This window comes from Lagopus muta, chromosome 2, assembly GCF_023343835.1.
Source record: "Lagopus muta isolate bLagMut1 chromosome 2, bLagMut1 primary, whole genome shotgun sequence".
NCBI lineage: Eukaryota > Metazoa > Chordata > Aves > Galliformes > Phasianidae > Lagopus > Lagopus muta.
The window spans coordinates 93,254,651-93,268,445 of NC_064434.1; the positions used below are offsets into that span (position 1 = coordinate 93,254,651).

At 38.9% G+C, this 13,795-nt stretch overlaps 1 protein-coding gene across 1 annotated transcript in view; it reads right to left on the reverse strand.

Annotated features, from left to right (window-relative positions):
• Positions 1-1,022: 1,022 nt before the first annotated feature.
• Positions 1,023-13,795, reverse strand: part of PARP1 (poly(ADP-ribose) polymerase 1) — a 28,400-nt gene continuing 15,627 nt past the window's right edge. Inside the window, exons 13-23 of the mRNA XM_048937521.1 lie at positions 12,477-12,672; positions 11,150-11,278; positions 8,817-8,900; positions 7,822-7,944; positions 7,302-7,430; positions 6,509-6,607; positions 5,873-6,025; positions 5,447-5,574; positions 4,944-5,005; positions 3,777-3,891; positions 1,023-1,854 (exon numbers count right to left, since the gene is read on the reverse strand). Coding sequence (XP_048793478.1) covers positions 1,773-1,854; positions 3,777-3,891; positions 4,944-5,005; positions 5,447-5,574; positions 5,873-6,025; positions 6,509-6,607; positions 7,302-7,430; positions 7,822-7,944; positions 8,817-8,900; positions 11,150-11,278; positions 12,477-12,672 — 1,300 coding nt within the window. The 3' untranslated portion in view covers positions 1,023-1,772. The remainder of the gene's footprint in view (positions 1,855-3,776; positions 3,892-4,943; positions 5,006-5,446; positions 5,575-5,872; positions 6,026-6,508; positions 6,608-7,301; positions 7,431-7,821; positions 7,945-8,816; positions 8,901-11,149; positions 11,279-12,476; positions 12,673-13,795) is intronic.

The window sequence follows — 13,795 nt, forward strand, 5'->3', positions numbered from 1 at the left end:
TGCACTGTTACTGTAGCCTAATGTTTATAGTCATCTCAGGGCAGGACATTCTCAGAGCAGGAAGGGACTTTGAGCTACCTCTGGCATATATGATAGAGGACACATCAAAAGCATCTATCTTTACTTCCTGGTCCAAACTGATCTGCAAGCTGGTGTTCTGAGGAAAAAAAACGTACCTTAACTAAATGGAGTGAGTTCTCATATTTTCTTGCAGAGAGTGAAAAGATTGCATTTAAGTCACAGACAGAAATTCTTTTGTAAGTGAAACAATTAGTCATCAACAAAGCTACTGAAAAATCTTAAGAAAACAGCCACTCTTTCCACTTCTTTTAAAACCCACGGACAGCACCCTCATTTGATTTTCTCAGTTCAGCTGTCCTCCAGTCACACAACTTACCTGCTCAATCCCCATGTTTTTCTCTCCTTGGTTTTCCATCTACTATTTTTCACCCTCCTCTCCTTCAAGAATCCTGGAAACAACTACATTGTAAGGAACCACTCTGGCTGGGAGCTTATCTTTCAGAAGGCACCAGAACATCACCACATCTCAGGAAATAGATCTGACATTTCCATACAAATAGTCAGCATAAGCTTGAATGGTCTTTTCTTGGGAAGAGAACTTTGATTGCAGAACATACCAACTGCAGTGTCCATGCAGAACTGCACCAGGAAATTAGACAATCTGTCTTTCACAACTAGAGGAAAAGGTGGATGTACGGCTCAGGGAAATTAATACTTTTAGAACAGAAGTTATGCTGATGATGCTCTGTAGTCGAGTTATTTCTGTGTTGCTCAATGACTTACTGAAAGTGAGTTGGTTTCAATAATAACCATCACTAAACAATGAAATTGCTATAGTTTCTATTGATAGTTCAAGAGAAGAAATTCAAGTGTACCCACAGAGTGGCAATATACCTCACTCCAGGCCATGATAAGTGAAGCTTACCCTCTTACACCCAAACTCAACTTGGAGTTCATAAGGCTTGAGTCTACAACAACCAATTTACATCATGTTGAAAGCATATGTTTAAATGAGGTTTATTGGGGCCAACACTAGATTCAAACAGCTACAAGCTCATTTTTCATGTTTACCACATCAGCTGTTGACAGATGAAGTCTCAGTGGAAAGTCCAAATTTTCATTTCACCGTGACTTCCTGAGGTAAGACTGCTGCAGATTTTAATGTTTGGCATTTGACCTTCAGAGAGATATATCTTCTACAAAACGCCAGCAGATACGTTTAAATGATTACTCAAAGCAGAACAATTTGGAAATTTTGAAACGTAAAGTTGTTAGTATGAAATTATCTTTTATTTTTTTTTAAACCTCAAAATAAATGCACATTTATCATTTATTCAAAATGAAAACTGAAAAAAAAAAAGGGTATCTTAAACAAGTGGGAACCCTAACAGAGCAAACATGACAAACACCCTCAAGTTGCTTCTCTGCTATTGCCCACCTCTGGCTAAAAAACAGTTCTGTTGCTGTTGCTGTCATCCATTTTGTTCGGCCAATCGAAAGAAACACTTGATAGCCCCCACAAATAGAAGTGGTATAACACAAAACCAACTACGCATTCTCAACAGAATTCAGGTCCTTGTGTTGCCACATTATATAAAAACTTTCACTAACTGTTGTACTAAATAGGATTTAGTAACCGCTCTTGCAGTTTAGCTCTCGGTATCTTGATAAGTGAAGTCAATGCTTAAGCATGTCAGAAGTCAACGCTATAGTGCAACTACAGTATAACTAACAGGACTCCTAATTACTGTTCACCAGAGTGATGTCTTATAGTTGAATTTCAGTTTCAGCAGGTACTTCAGATTTACCTGAGCAACATCATACACAATATATCTAGGAAGAATGTTAAGGAACAATTATAGCTGTTGATATTAAAAACACATTAAAACTCTAAACTCCAAATATAGTCAAACTTCATCCTTGAGCTTAAAGTTATCAGTTACTTGTGTGATTACGCAGTTCTAACATTTCAAGCTGGGAATCTTTAAATTTGATTTATCTTTGAATCTGAAAATATCCTATATGAGTTAGAAACTGTTAACTAAATTACACATGGAGAAAAAATGATGGCGTAGCAAGAATCCAGAGTGGCAGGCAAGTGAACTGTCTTAGATACGGAGCTGTACCTCCTGAACATTACTTTTGTCAGGTAGAAAATACACCATGTCTTTCCTGCTACCTAAATAGTGGAACAACGTAACTTAAATGAGATCTGAAATTACAGACCTGGCATCACAGAATCGTAGAGATTGGCAGGGACCTCAAGAGATCATCAATTGTAACCCCCTTGTTAAAGCAGGTTCCCTAAAATAGGCTGCACAGGTGGATGTCCAGATGGGTCCTGAATGTCTTGAATATTTCCACAGAAGATGGACAACAGTACCACCAGTTGTCCATCATCACCCTTACTATAAAGAAGTTCTTCAATATGTACGGAACTTCCTATGGCCAAATTTTAGGCCACTGCTCCTTGTTCTATCACTACACATTGGTGAGAAGAGCCTGGCCTTAATCACTTGCTTCTCACCTTCCTTTAGATATTTGTAAACATTGATCAGATCACCCCTCAGTTTTCTTCTCCCCAGGCTGAACAGATGCAGTTTGCTCAGCCTTCCCTTATAAGGGAGATGCTCCAGGCCCTTTATCATCTTTGTGGCCCTCTGCTGGATGCTCTCTAGGAGATCCCTGCTTTTTTTTTTTGACCTGAGTAGCCCAGAACTGGACACAGTACTCCAGATGTTGCCTCATCAGGCAGAACAGAGGGGAAGGATCACCTCCCTTGACCTGCTGGCTACTCTTCAATGCACCTCAGGATTCCACTAGCATTCTCGGCCACAAGCTATGTGTAAGTTCTACTGCTACCTCTCAATAAAAACTCACTAATCTTTACTTCCTTCAAACAAACGAACAAAAACAACAATTCTGGAAGAGTTCTACAGTTATTGGCAGTTCTGGAATGTTCAAGTGGCTGCACTGTATTTTTTCAGAATACAGTTCTTGTCAATTATTCTTAATGATTTAGGCCACAAACTTACCTCAAATCTCAACATAAGTCTGCTTCTAACAGGAAAACAACTTACCAAGAAGCCAGTTTCTACATAGTCCGGAGATTGTATTAATTAGCTATTTGTTTCATTGATAGCGAGCAAGCACTCGACAATCTTTACAGTGAGACTATAGACATCACATTCTCACAACATTCTCAGAGCAGTGCTGATTTGGGGGCACTTCTGCCTGGAAAGAGGCTTAAAGGCTACACTCTTCTGAGAGACATTCTGATGTTTACCTTCATATTTGAAAAGGATGTGGAGGACCTGAGAGAAGCTGTGTGATGAGACTCCAAGTAGCCTGCTCCTCCATTTTCTCCCAGCCAAGCTGACCAGCCACAGCATTCAGAGAAAGAAACCATGTTTGAGTGATGCGAAACCACAGGCTGCATTCCCCTTCCCTTGATCTGGCACATATCAGCAGAGCAAGGTACTTGGCAACATCCATCCAGGCCACTTCAATACCTTAAGCCATTGAGTCTTGCTGGAGCAACAGCTAATTTGGTATGTGTACTGTTTCCTTTTTAACAAGATGATAACTTAAGCATGACAACTGTAAAATCGTCTCCTTTTGAAAATAGAGTCTAACACATGTACTCAAAAACAGATCTAAAATCAAAACACTGGCAAAACTCCTGACCAGTATTAGCAAGAACCTGCTAAAGTCAACAACACCAAGTGCACAACCAATGTCACAGCAAAGGATACTCATTGTACAGAAGACAGGTATCATTAATTCCTGTTGAGATCCCATTCCCTAAGGGAACTTCTACACCATCAAGGGTTGTAGTGGCTGTGGGATCAGGTGCAGTTTTGCCCAAGCCTAGAAAAGGAAAAAAACATTACTTAACAAATCTTGAAGGCTGACATCAGACTTTGCACATAAAGAAGACAACTCAGCCAGTCATGTATTACATTCCATATGTTGTCATACGTTGACTGGGAGGAAAAGTATCTTCAAGAGAACATAAAAGACATTGTCAGTTTATTCAGCTCAGCACCGCTGCATTTATAGTAGTTGTACTCTGCTGTGTTAAAAGAATAGTTTCTCTTTTTGCTGTTAGCTTTGTCATACCGATTAGACAATCAGACTACCCTTACTCTCTTGTATCTTAGCTCATACACGTGAACATCGTAAAATTTTCAGGAAGTTTTAATAAATCAATTCTCATTCTTTAGATTCTTCAATACAAATCTAATTTGACGTTTGTAATAGTTGGAATGCACTGAAAAAGTGTTAGATTGTGTTTTAATAAATTTTAGAAAACTCACTTATTAAGCCTCTCAAAACTGAGCATTCAAGAAAAGTCGTTCACTACCAAACACTATCGATCTTTCCCATCTCTGTAAAGACAGTCACGATTACTATTACTTGTGCTTGAATTAGAGAATGAAGTCTTTTCTCATTTTTCTTTTACCCCTACCTTTTGCTGATAGAAATGTAATGAGAACAGCTGTTGTATCTGAACTTTCACCCTTACCCTTTCCCTTCACTACAAGCTTCTGATGTGCTTTGAAAGCTAAACAATTATTCCTCTGATCTATTAAACTCTCATCCTTCTTCTAAAACATATTGTATTGTTGTTGAAAGAGAGTATGAAAGTGGAGAATCCACCTTACTTTGTTCTTCTTGTACTAGGAAATGGAAGTCTCATCCTGAACTTTAGGCAGCCCATTAACTTCAGTTTTACATTTTGAAGTGTACTAACTCATCTCAAAACACTCTATATACATGCATTCAGATGCAATCATAATGCTACATATTATGCAAATGCTTAAGGAAGCACAGCTATGAGAAGACTGTAGGTCTATTCACAAAGAACAGAGACATAAAACGAGTTTGCAATCAAAAATGCATTACCAAAGAAAACTTACCTTTCACACTATGTTTTCCTTTGGGCAATTTTGTTATGTGAGAAGCATTCTTTAGCTCATACCTGGATAGCACAAAGAACACACAACAGTGTTGGATATTCATCTTAAAATTTCTTGGTAAAAATAAACAAACAAACAAACAAACAAATAAACAAATAAATAAACATACATACATACATACATACATGTATGTATGTATGTTTTTTCAGGCTTCAGATTACGGTGAGTTAATTTAAATTCCATTTTTCTGAAGGTCAGCTGCCTTTATACTTCATCTCAGTGACTAATTTTATTGATACTGGCATTTACAACATGATTCTGGACTTCCAGCATGTTTTTACACCGCCCAACAGTTCTCATTTGACAAAAAAGGCCAACGTTGTTTTTAAAGAAATACAAAGTGCTCTTTTTTCACACTGAAGAAGCAGCTTTCAATTTTAATATAAGCTTCTATTATAATACCCTTAAGCATGTTTAGAAAATGCTCCTAATGAGCTACTTACATATTTCCAAGGGCAACTTCTCCCAGTAGTATTAACCCAATTGGATCAGCTTGAGATGTGTGACAGTAGTTGGCACTCTTGGACACCATGTCTGCAAAGTAGATGCCCTTTCCAAACATGTAGCCAGTCTGCAGCAAAGGGGAAGGAGTGAAGTGGGAAAAGAGATTGAAAAATTCATATAATGACATCAGTAATATAAAGGCAGTACTGAATCCATCTGCTGAGCTCTCAGGAAAGCAAGCTGGAACTCACACTCTCATAGACACCATACAGCAACCCACTCTGGACTCTGAATGCTGTCTTTGTGCTCAGAGACAATGCTGGGTCCTCCCCCCCAAAAAATCCTACTGTTTAGATTCTCTCTGACAGTGATCACTTCTGGGCACAAGGATGGAGGCGACCAGAGAATCTGTCTGTTGAACATACCACAGGAGCTTCAGGGGGAGCTATCCGGAGACCCTGCGAGAGGATACCAGCGAAGTTGGTGGTGCGGGAACCGTGCCACAGCAGCTGGCGATTATGGAGCTGCTTAAATGGCTTGTAACGCTGACTCTCTCCTTCTCGTTCAATCCTGAAGATCTTCAATTCAAAATGGGACAGGAGAAAAAGAACTATTAAGTAAATTAGCCATTACTTTCACGCAACCAATCTGGCAAATAGGCCGATCTACTATGAGAATTGATCTAAATGTTCTTCAGTGCTCACAGCTTGCTACGTCATGCTCACAAAAGAGGTAGCCTTGATCACAGAGAACCGTATTACTTCTTTACCCTCTCTTCTGTATTCTCACGAGACCATTGCTTTCTGAAAAAAATCATTAAGGGAACTAAAGCTTGATTTCAGATGACTACTCTTTTATGCAGCAAATTAAGGCAAAATAAAAAAAGCTTAGTCTCATCTCTGTCTAGACTTCTCTATTTAATAAAATACTAATTGGCCTATCAAAATCTGCCTTCAACACAGGAAATGAGACAGTACTCAAAAATAAACTGAAGCCATAAGCAACTAAATAGACTGAAAGTTAACCTGCATGAACTTAAATCCCAGTATTCTCGTACTTACTTCCACAACTTTGAGGTCATATGCGTTGTGAGTAGCAGCATGAGTATTTTTCACATATTGTTTAATAATCTTGGCTTCTTCTGAATCTTTGTCAACCACCTGCAAAGAAACAAATGAGATGTTTCTTTAGAATACAAATTAGCAAACTTGTTATAAAATGAAGACATTCACCTTATGCTACCCAGTTTAAGCTGCCTCTCTATTTGATCATTTAGGTGGAAATCTATCCTCAACCAGTGAATTGGTAAAGTCTACAGAAAGCACTCGACCAGAGAACTGCTGCTGGTGGCAACAGGAAGGCACCTCTGGAAACTTGCACGACTTTCAATCACCCTGTTCAAAGCAGGATTAGCTGTAGCAGATCGCTATAGTCTGAGTCCAGTCATACTTTGCAAAGATAGAACCAGCACAGCCTCTCTAGGCAACTCTCACAGTTAGGGGGGAAAAAAAAAAAAAGATTCAATCATTTCAATCTGTTCCATTGCCTTTTATTCTGCCAGTGTATACCACCAAAATAAAACAAGTCTGTTATGATGTTCTCTATTTCTTCACCCCACCTGGAATTTATACACACCAGTAGGATGCACCCAAACCCCTCTTTCCTCCACATTAAAAAGCCCAAGGTCTCTCAGCATCACCTTGTGCAACATGTGCTCCAGCACCATAGCCATCTTGGTGGCCCTTCTTTGAACTCATGCCAGTACACCTGTCCACTTTGAGCTTAGGTGATCTGTTAACACTCCAAAAAGACATCAGCATGCATTCCTGGTCAGTCACTTTTTTTTTTTTTTACCTTAATATCAGTTCGAAGCTTTTCATAATTGATATCAATTGGGTCTTTATCTCCATCTTCATTTCCACCTCTGAGAAGACTGTAAGCAACCTCAATATCAAGCAAGTTGTCCAACATCTGCACTTTAGCCTGAATAATTTAAATAAGTTATTTTACTTGCATCTTTGATGTTCAGAGTAACTCTAGAACACTTCCAAATTATAAAGATTTACGTGAAGCACAGGCACTGGCATTTAACAAGACTGCCTTTTAAATAAATGCCTGTATATAATACAGGTGTTCACACATCTATTCACATGTTATAACTATTTTTATGTATCTTCTAAAACCTTATATATAATCTCCATATGTAAGCACATAAATAAACAACAACAACAACAAAAAAAATCAGATATTCTGAAAAAGCCCACAAGCTTAACCTCATAAAAGCTGGGGGTTGAAAAAAATACTTCACACTTCATGAATTTGGTCTAGTATTAGGCTTGTTGCCTGCAAACAGCATACTATTTCTAGTAATTACCTGAATGTATTCTAAGTTACTGAGAAGAGGTGGTTTCTTCATCCCAAAGTCATGAGGGATCAGAGTATAGAAACGATTTGAGAGGTCCAAGATCTGGGATTCAGAACCACCATCAGAAACTGCCTATATAAGACAAGAAGCAGCAAAAGAAAATTACTGAATAGGCCAGAATATGGCTCCACAGCAACACAGCAAGGTGTACACAGGATACTTGAGAACAAATAAACAGAAGCAGCAATAGAAATCATCTAATTCTTGTAAGTACCAAAGGAGTAAAAGGGGCAGCTTTATTCTTTTGCACATAGTAAGTGCCAAGGCTTGCTCAGAAAAAAATCTAATGGGGTTATACTTTCCAGAAGGGAAAATAAAGGTATGTGTGTGGATGTGTTCTAAGAAAGGTGAAATCAAAACTTCCTTTAAACAATGCTTTCCCAAGGTGCCCAGGACTAAAAAAACCAACCAACAAAACAAAACAAAACAAACAGCAGCATATGCTGATGTACTTTTGCAAGCTCTTTCAGGCAGTACTATGCAGTGATCCTTGGAACGGTCCATGTCATGATGTGTAAATACAGTAGTCATCAAGCCAGATTGCTTCCTTGAGTCGACTACTTCTACCCTCATGTTCGAACAGATTCTCTGGGGTGGCAACACCAGCTTCGCCAGCTGAAGTTTTGATACAAGAGCTTGAAGTAGGTAAAAGCACTACATAAACTTTGAAAGATACAAACACTGCTTAAACTTTTACAACAACAGAGAACTAACTAGTACATCGTGGAAACCACTTACTCTTCTACACCTAAGAGCAAGCTCAGATCTTCACACAAATCAGTAATCATTTACATTTCAACAAAACGGTTTCCACCAGTCCTTTTAAGATAGAAGTACACACCCTCTTCCCATTGTCTCTTATATTATGCAACAACAAAAGAGACCTCCAGCAACACACAAAGCTCACCATTCACCCCACTTGCTCAAACATCTGCCACACTCACCTGCTGAACTTCATTAAGGATGGAGTATGCACTTTGGATCTGTCGCTTGCTCAGTTTCCCCAGTGGCATCTTCTGCAGGTCAATCTGAAAGTTGGAAACAATTAAAACAGGATTTCACTACACAGTGCTGCAAAAGTTTCAATCTCTCTGGTTTCCAGGAAACAAATCTGTTCATGTTTTAGACTTGGTATTAATCAAGGAATGGTATCAGAAGGACAGTGTTTGCTACTGAGAAGATGTCCTATAAACAAAGCAATGCAGCAACAGGAGACTAAGCGTGGCAGAGTAATACAAAATGCATCCTAAGTGTCTGACTGGGATTTTAGTATTAACCTACTATCAAAGGTGCTTCTGAATCCTTTTGGTAAGTATACATTTCAGGCTAACAATGAAGCAATATGAAAGAATGAATTCTTGCCCATAAGATCTTCTGTATACACATGTACAACCTAGACACTCTCTTCCAGCCCCCAGCTTTAGTACTACAATAATCAATGGACAAATGTAAAGAGGTTACAAGATACTTGAGATATTTCACATCCATGACTGAAAAAAATGAAAAGCAACTAAGTCAGAATTGATGTCTTGACTGCCTACATTTATCTATTAATTGATTTCATTTGTCACTGTTCCTTTTGTATTCGTGGATCCTGAATGAGTTTGATTTGCATTAAATCTTTGCACAATTATGGGCTGCCTGAATACAAAAGCACATAGCAAAAGTAAACACCAATGGAGTCATTTATCACACATGTACTCTCTGGACTATTTACAATACTCATCATACACCCTGCAGGTGAAACTAGCATTTACTTTACTTGGTGGGTTTATGAGTCAGCTCAAGGACAAAAGATTCTATGAAACCATGTACACGGTATACTATCTGGATAAGCTATACGTTATTCATTCACTACAGAACAAGGAACCCTGGCTGTGTGCAAGTCTTCTCTGCAAGCTGAACTGAGAAGATGGTTCTGAGCTACAGAGACTGGTTCAAAAGCTCTGAAGTGATTTTTTTAAACAGAGATTTCCACTTTGTATTGGGCTAAGGAGAGCTCTTACTTTTTGCTGCTACGTATACATACAGTCAGTTACTAAGATGAGCCATGGTGGATGCAAAAGAGAAGACTTCAAAACTGATCATGTGTTGAGGACAAATTTGAAGATTAATACTGTGAGGAACACTGAGGGGAACATGAAGAGTTAGCTGCAGAGCTGCATGTGCCAGGATGTCATGAGGAGCGAGGGAGACATTTACCCATGCAAGAGGGCAAAACACTGGAACAGACTGCCCTGTAGCCATCAGCCTCATGCAAGGCAATGACATGGATAACTGTAATAACACTCTGTACACTTGGCGAGGGGAAACTCTCAAAAATTAAGTTAGAAGCAGGAAGAAAAGTGCTTCAGAACTCACAATTTAGGCATAGAAAGACTGCCTAGATAGAAGGAAAAGCTCAACAGCAGGCTTGTTAAATGCATCATACAGCCATTTTCAGAGGATGTGGAGAAACATGAGACTAGGAGAAAAAACTCCTCCTCTAAAGAAAAACAGCTGTCCAGCAGCAGCATGAGATAAATCTAGTAGGAAGTGAGTCCTATGATTCTCATGTCTCCTACAAACGTGCAGCTGTAGGAATTAACGGAGTTTGAGTTTTACAAAGCCAGATGACATCCCAATAGATGATCTAGAGCCTTTTGCCAGTTCCAAGTACAAGCTATTATTATTGTTTCAGAAAAACAATCAAAAGAGACACTGAATATACACAAGAACATAACTAACCTACAGCAATACAAGATGTCAGGCAATACATCTGAAAACATTCATATAAGCTGCTTAAATATGAAGCCTTAGAAAAAGACAACTAAGCTGGCTGAAGAAAACTGACATCTGTTATCTAGAATCTGTCTGACTTGTATTAACACAACCTGTAGGATCTCTGCTCTTTCAATGCAAGCAGAGATACTACCAGACTGATCTCTAAAAGTTGAAAGAAAGAAGAAAGGATGAAAAGAGGGTATCATTACAACAAATGAGAAATAAAACAACAACAAAATCTATAGTTTGATGCAGTTCAGAAGGAGATTGATACAAACATTCCCCACTGTAGAACAAAGAACACTCTCATGTGCATCATAGGTAAGTTACTACTTCCACAGCCTGTCAAACCTTGGTCAGACTCTTGACCTTATTCAGTGCTGACCTAAAACTAGCAGTGACTTCTGCGAAGTATGATACATCCTGGATTGCAAAGAACTTACTTCAGGCTGTGCAAGTATGATATAGAGAGAAATGGAAGTTATAATTGAGACACATGCATGCGCGTAGTCACCTCAAATTCCACCATAGCTTTCTTCATGCTCTCCACATCAAAAATCATCTTAATAAGGTCTTGGATTGGCTTAGCAAGCTTTGATTTAGTCCCAGCACCCACTGTCAGTTTCTTGACAGCTTCTTCATCCTGGGAAGAAAACGTAGTACCAGAATTAGTAAAATCACAAAGGAAAAGGTAACAGACTGGCAGCCATGGCATCCAGTCAAAACCAATTTAGTGGACACACAATATTACTAGCCTGAAGTTCATAAGAAGTATTGGATGCTGGTCTGACTTTTTGGAGCTAAGTGGTGTCAAAAATCCACCTATTCAGTAACTGGGCAGAAGTGTTTCAAGAGGCAGCATTGTAAAATAAAGGAAGAATTAAAGGAATTGAACTGTGGCATCTCTGCTTTACCTCAAACAGCAGTATTCACTTGTTCTGCAAGATTCTGTTGCAGACACCACGGTATGAAAAAAACAAAAAACTAAAAAAGAATGCTTATTTCATTGTTTTATAACAAAGTAGAGATACAATACTTAGTTTCAGAACATTTTTATAATAAAAATGGCCATCAGTAAGTACAGGCATCATCAGTTAGAAGCAATACTTCCTAGGAGTTTTCCTGGGTAGAGTGTTTCATCATAAAGCATCTGCCAGACACTTCAGTGCCACAGCCCACTGCAGCACAACAGACAGTTTCCTGCTGCAATATTCAAATTTCCAGAAAGAAAGCTAAGCATTGGCTACTTCACGCTGAAACACAACATCCAGTAATGTGGCTATAGAAAAATGCAATGTCTTGAAAACATCTTCTCTGATGTCTTTATAGCTACTAGCAGCATTCAGCTATGTCACCTGAAAAAAGTTTAAGTTATGGGTGTCTTTATCTATGTACATACACTCCCAATGGGCAGAAGGAATAGAATTCCTATTTAGCACAGATGTCTAAACAGCCAAATCCTACTGGTAACAAATATTTTCTCCTCCTCAGCCTGCTCAACATGCACACTAAGCATTGGGCTGCGTAAGATTTTCACCATTCGGGAGGATTTTGAATGCAGAAAACAGATGAAGTGTGTCTATTTTGTCTATTTTAAATAAAATAAAACAGGGAGTTTGCGAAATGACTGCTTACTTCATTTCAAATTCTGTAAGATTACACAGAGTAAACAAGAATAATTGTCCTCCCAGCAGTTTCCTTGCTATGCTTACATTAATTATTTGTGCAGCAAAACCCCAGCACTTCATCCCTCAAGTAAAGTGTCAATGAGCGCAGAAAGAAGAGTTACAGGAAAGCAGCTGAGCAATGCTCCACCTGGCACAGGGACATTTAACAGTTACCTGTCCATAGTCTATTTCCAGTGGGTAGAATTTTTTGGGATATTTAGTGAAGTTCTTTGAATGCCAAGAATTGCCAGTTTTCTCTTCATACAAATTTAGGAAGTGTTCAACAGCATCTTCTTTTGATGGCATCTGCTCCAGCTTGTTACTCCCAATGACAGTGCCCACACGACCCCAGGATCTGAACACCCAGTACCTAGAGAAGTGAAACGCGAGAAAAGAGCAGATGTGAAGGCTCTGGCTCTAGATCTTAGTCCAAATGAAACTGATTCTGCAACTGTGAATCAGCCATTTGCATGTCGTCAATTTAAGGAGAGACATTCTGCAAGAAAGCAACAGAAGAGCCACCACAGAGCCTATGTCCAACAACAGGTGTAAAGAACACCTGCTGTAAACACACCAGATGTACAGCTCTGAAGATAAATGCATGCACAGCGAGAGAGAGAAGGGGAAAGAAATAAGTAGCAATTACACTTGAGTCAATATTTTTACAAATACACATCTTCAGTCTTTTGAGTTCATGTATTTAGGGGAAAAAACCACCACACATACTTAAGCCTGTGATTCAAAGTCATAGAGTTCAGATTCTTAGGGACAACAGAAATAACTGAAGTATTTGTTTGTTTTGTACTAACATTAACTTGGATATCTTCAGCTTGTCAGGCAGAAAGCACAGGTGTTGGGAACCCTCCATCTGAATCCAGATCCAAACTCTGGATCACAGATTCAGACACAAACTCCAAATACAGGAACCAGCCACATCCCTCTCAATTTCTGTATCTGTTATCAGAAGCACAACCACTGGACAGATCCACATTTGATAACAATCACCTCCTGACCTTTCACTGCATTTTGCTAAGCCTCAGTACCCCTCTAGGTCAGAACTACACTGTGATGTTAAGAGACAGAATCTGATTTTGTTTCCCAAGGTCACAGCTCTGCAATTGGAAGACAAAATTAAGTTGGACAATATGGGGAAGATTCCCAACATTACATACTTCATGATTGGGCTCCTGAATGTTAAAACAGAAAAACCTGTATTTTCATGGGCAGCTGTCAGTCACAGAGCACTGTGATTTTCCTGCTATCTTCTTTGGACTGGGTTAACTGGATATCTTCGTATGTGCCTCACTCATTCCAGGATACACAAATGAATGCTACCAGACAATTCAACAGCTCCTCCTCAGCCCCTCCCACCTTTTTTAAACAAACACATCTATCACTCCTTACAAGAACATTGTACTCCTTCCTTGCTTTTGTAGAAACCAAAAATCCAGTACTTACTAGAAAAAAAGTGAACAAAGACATTTCTAGGGAAA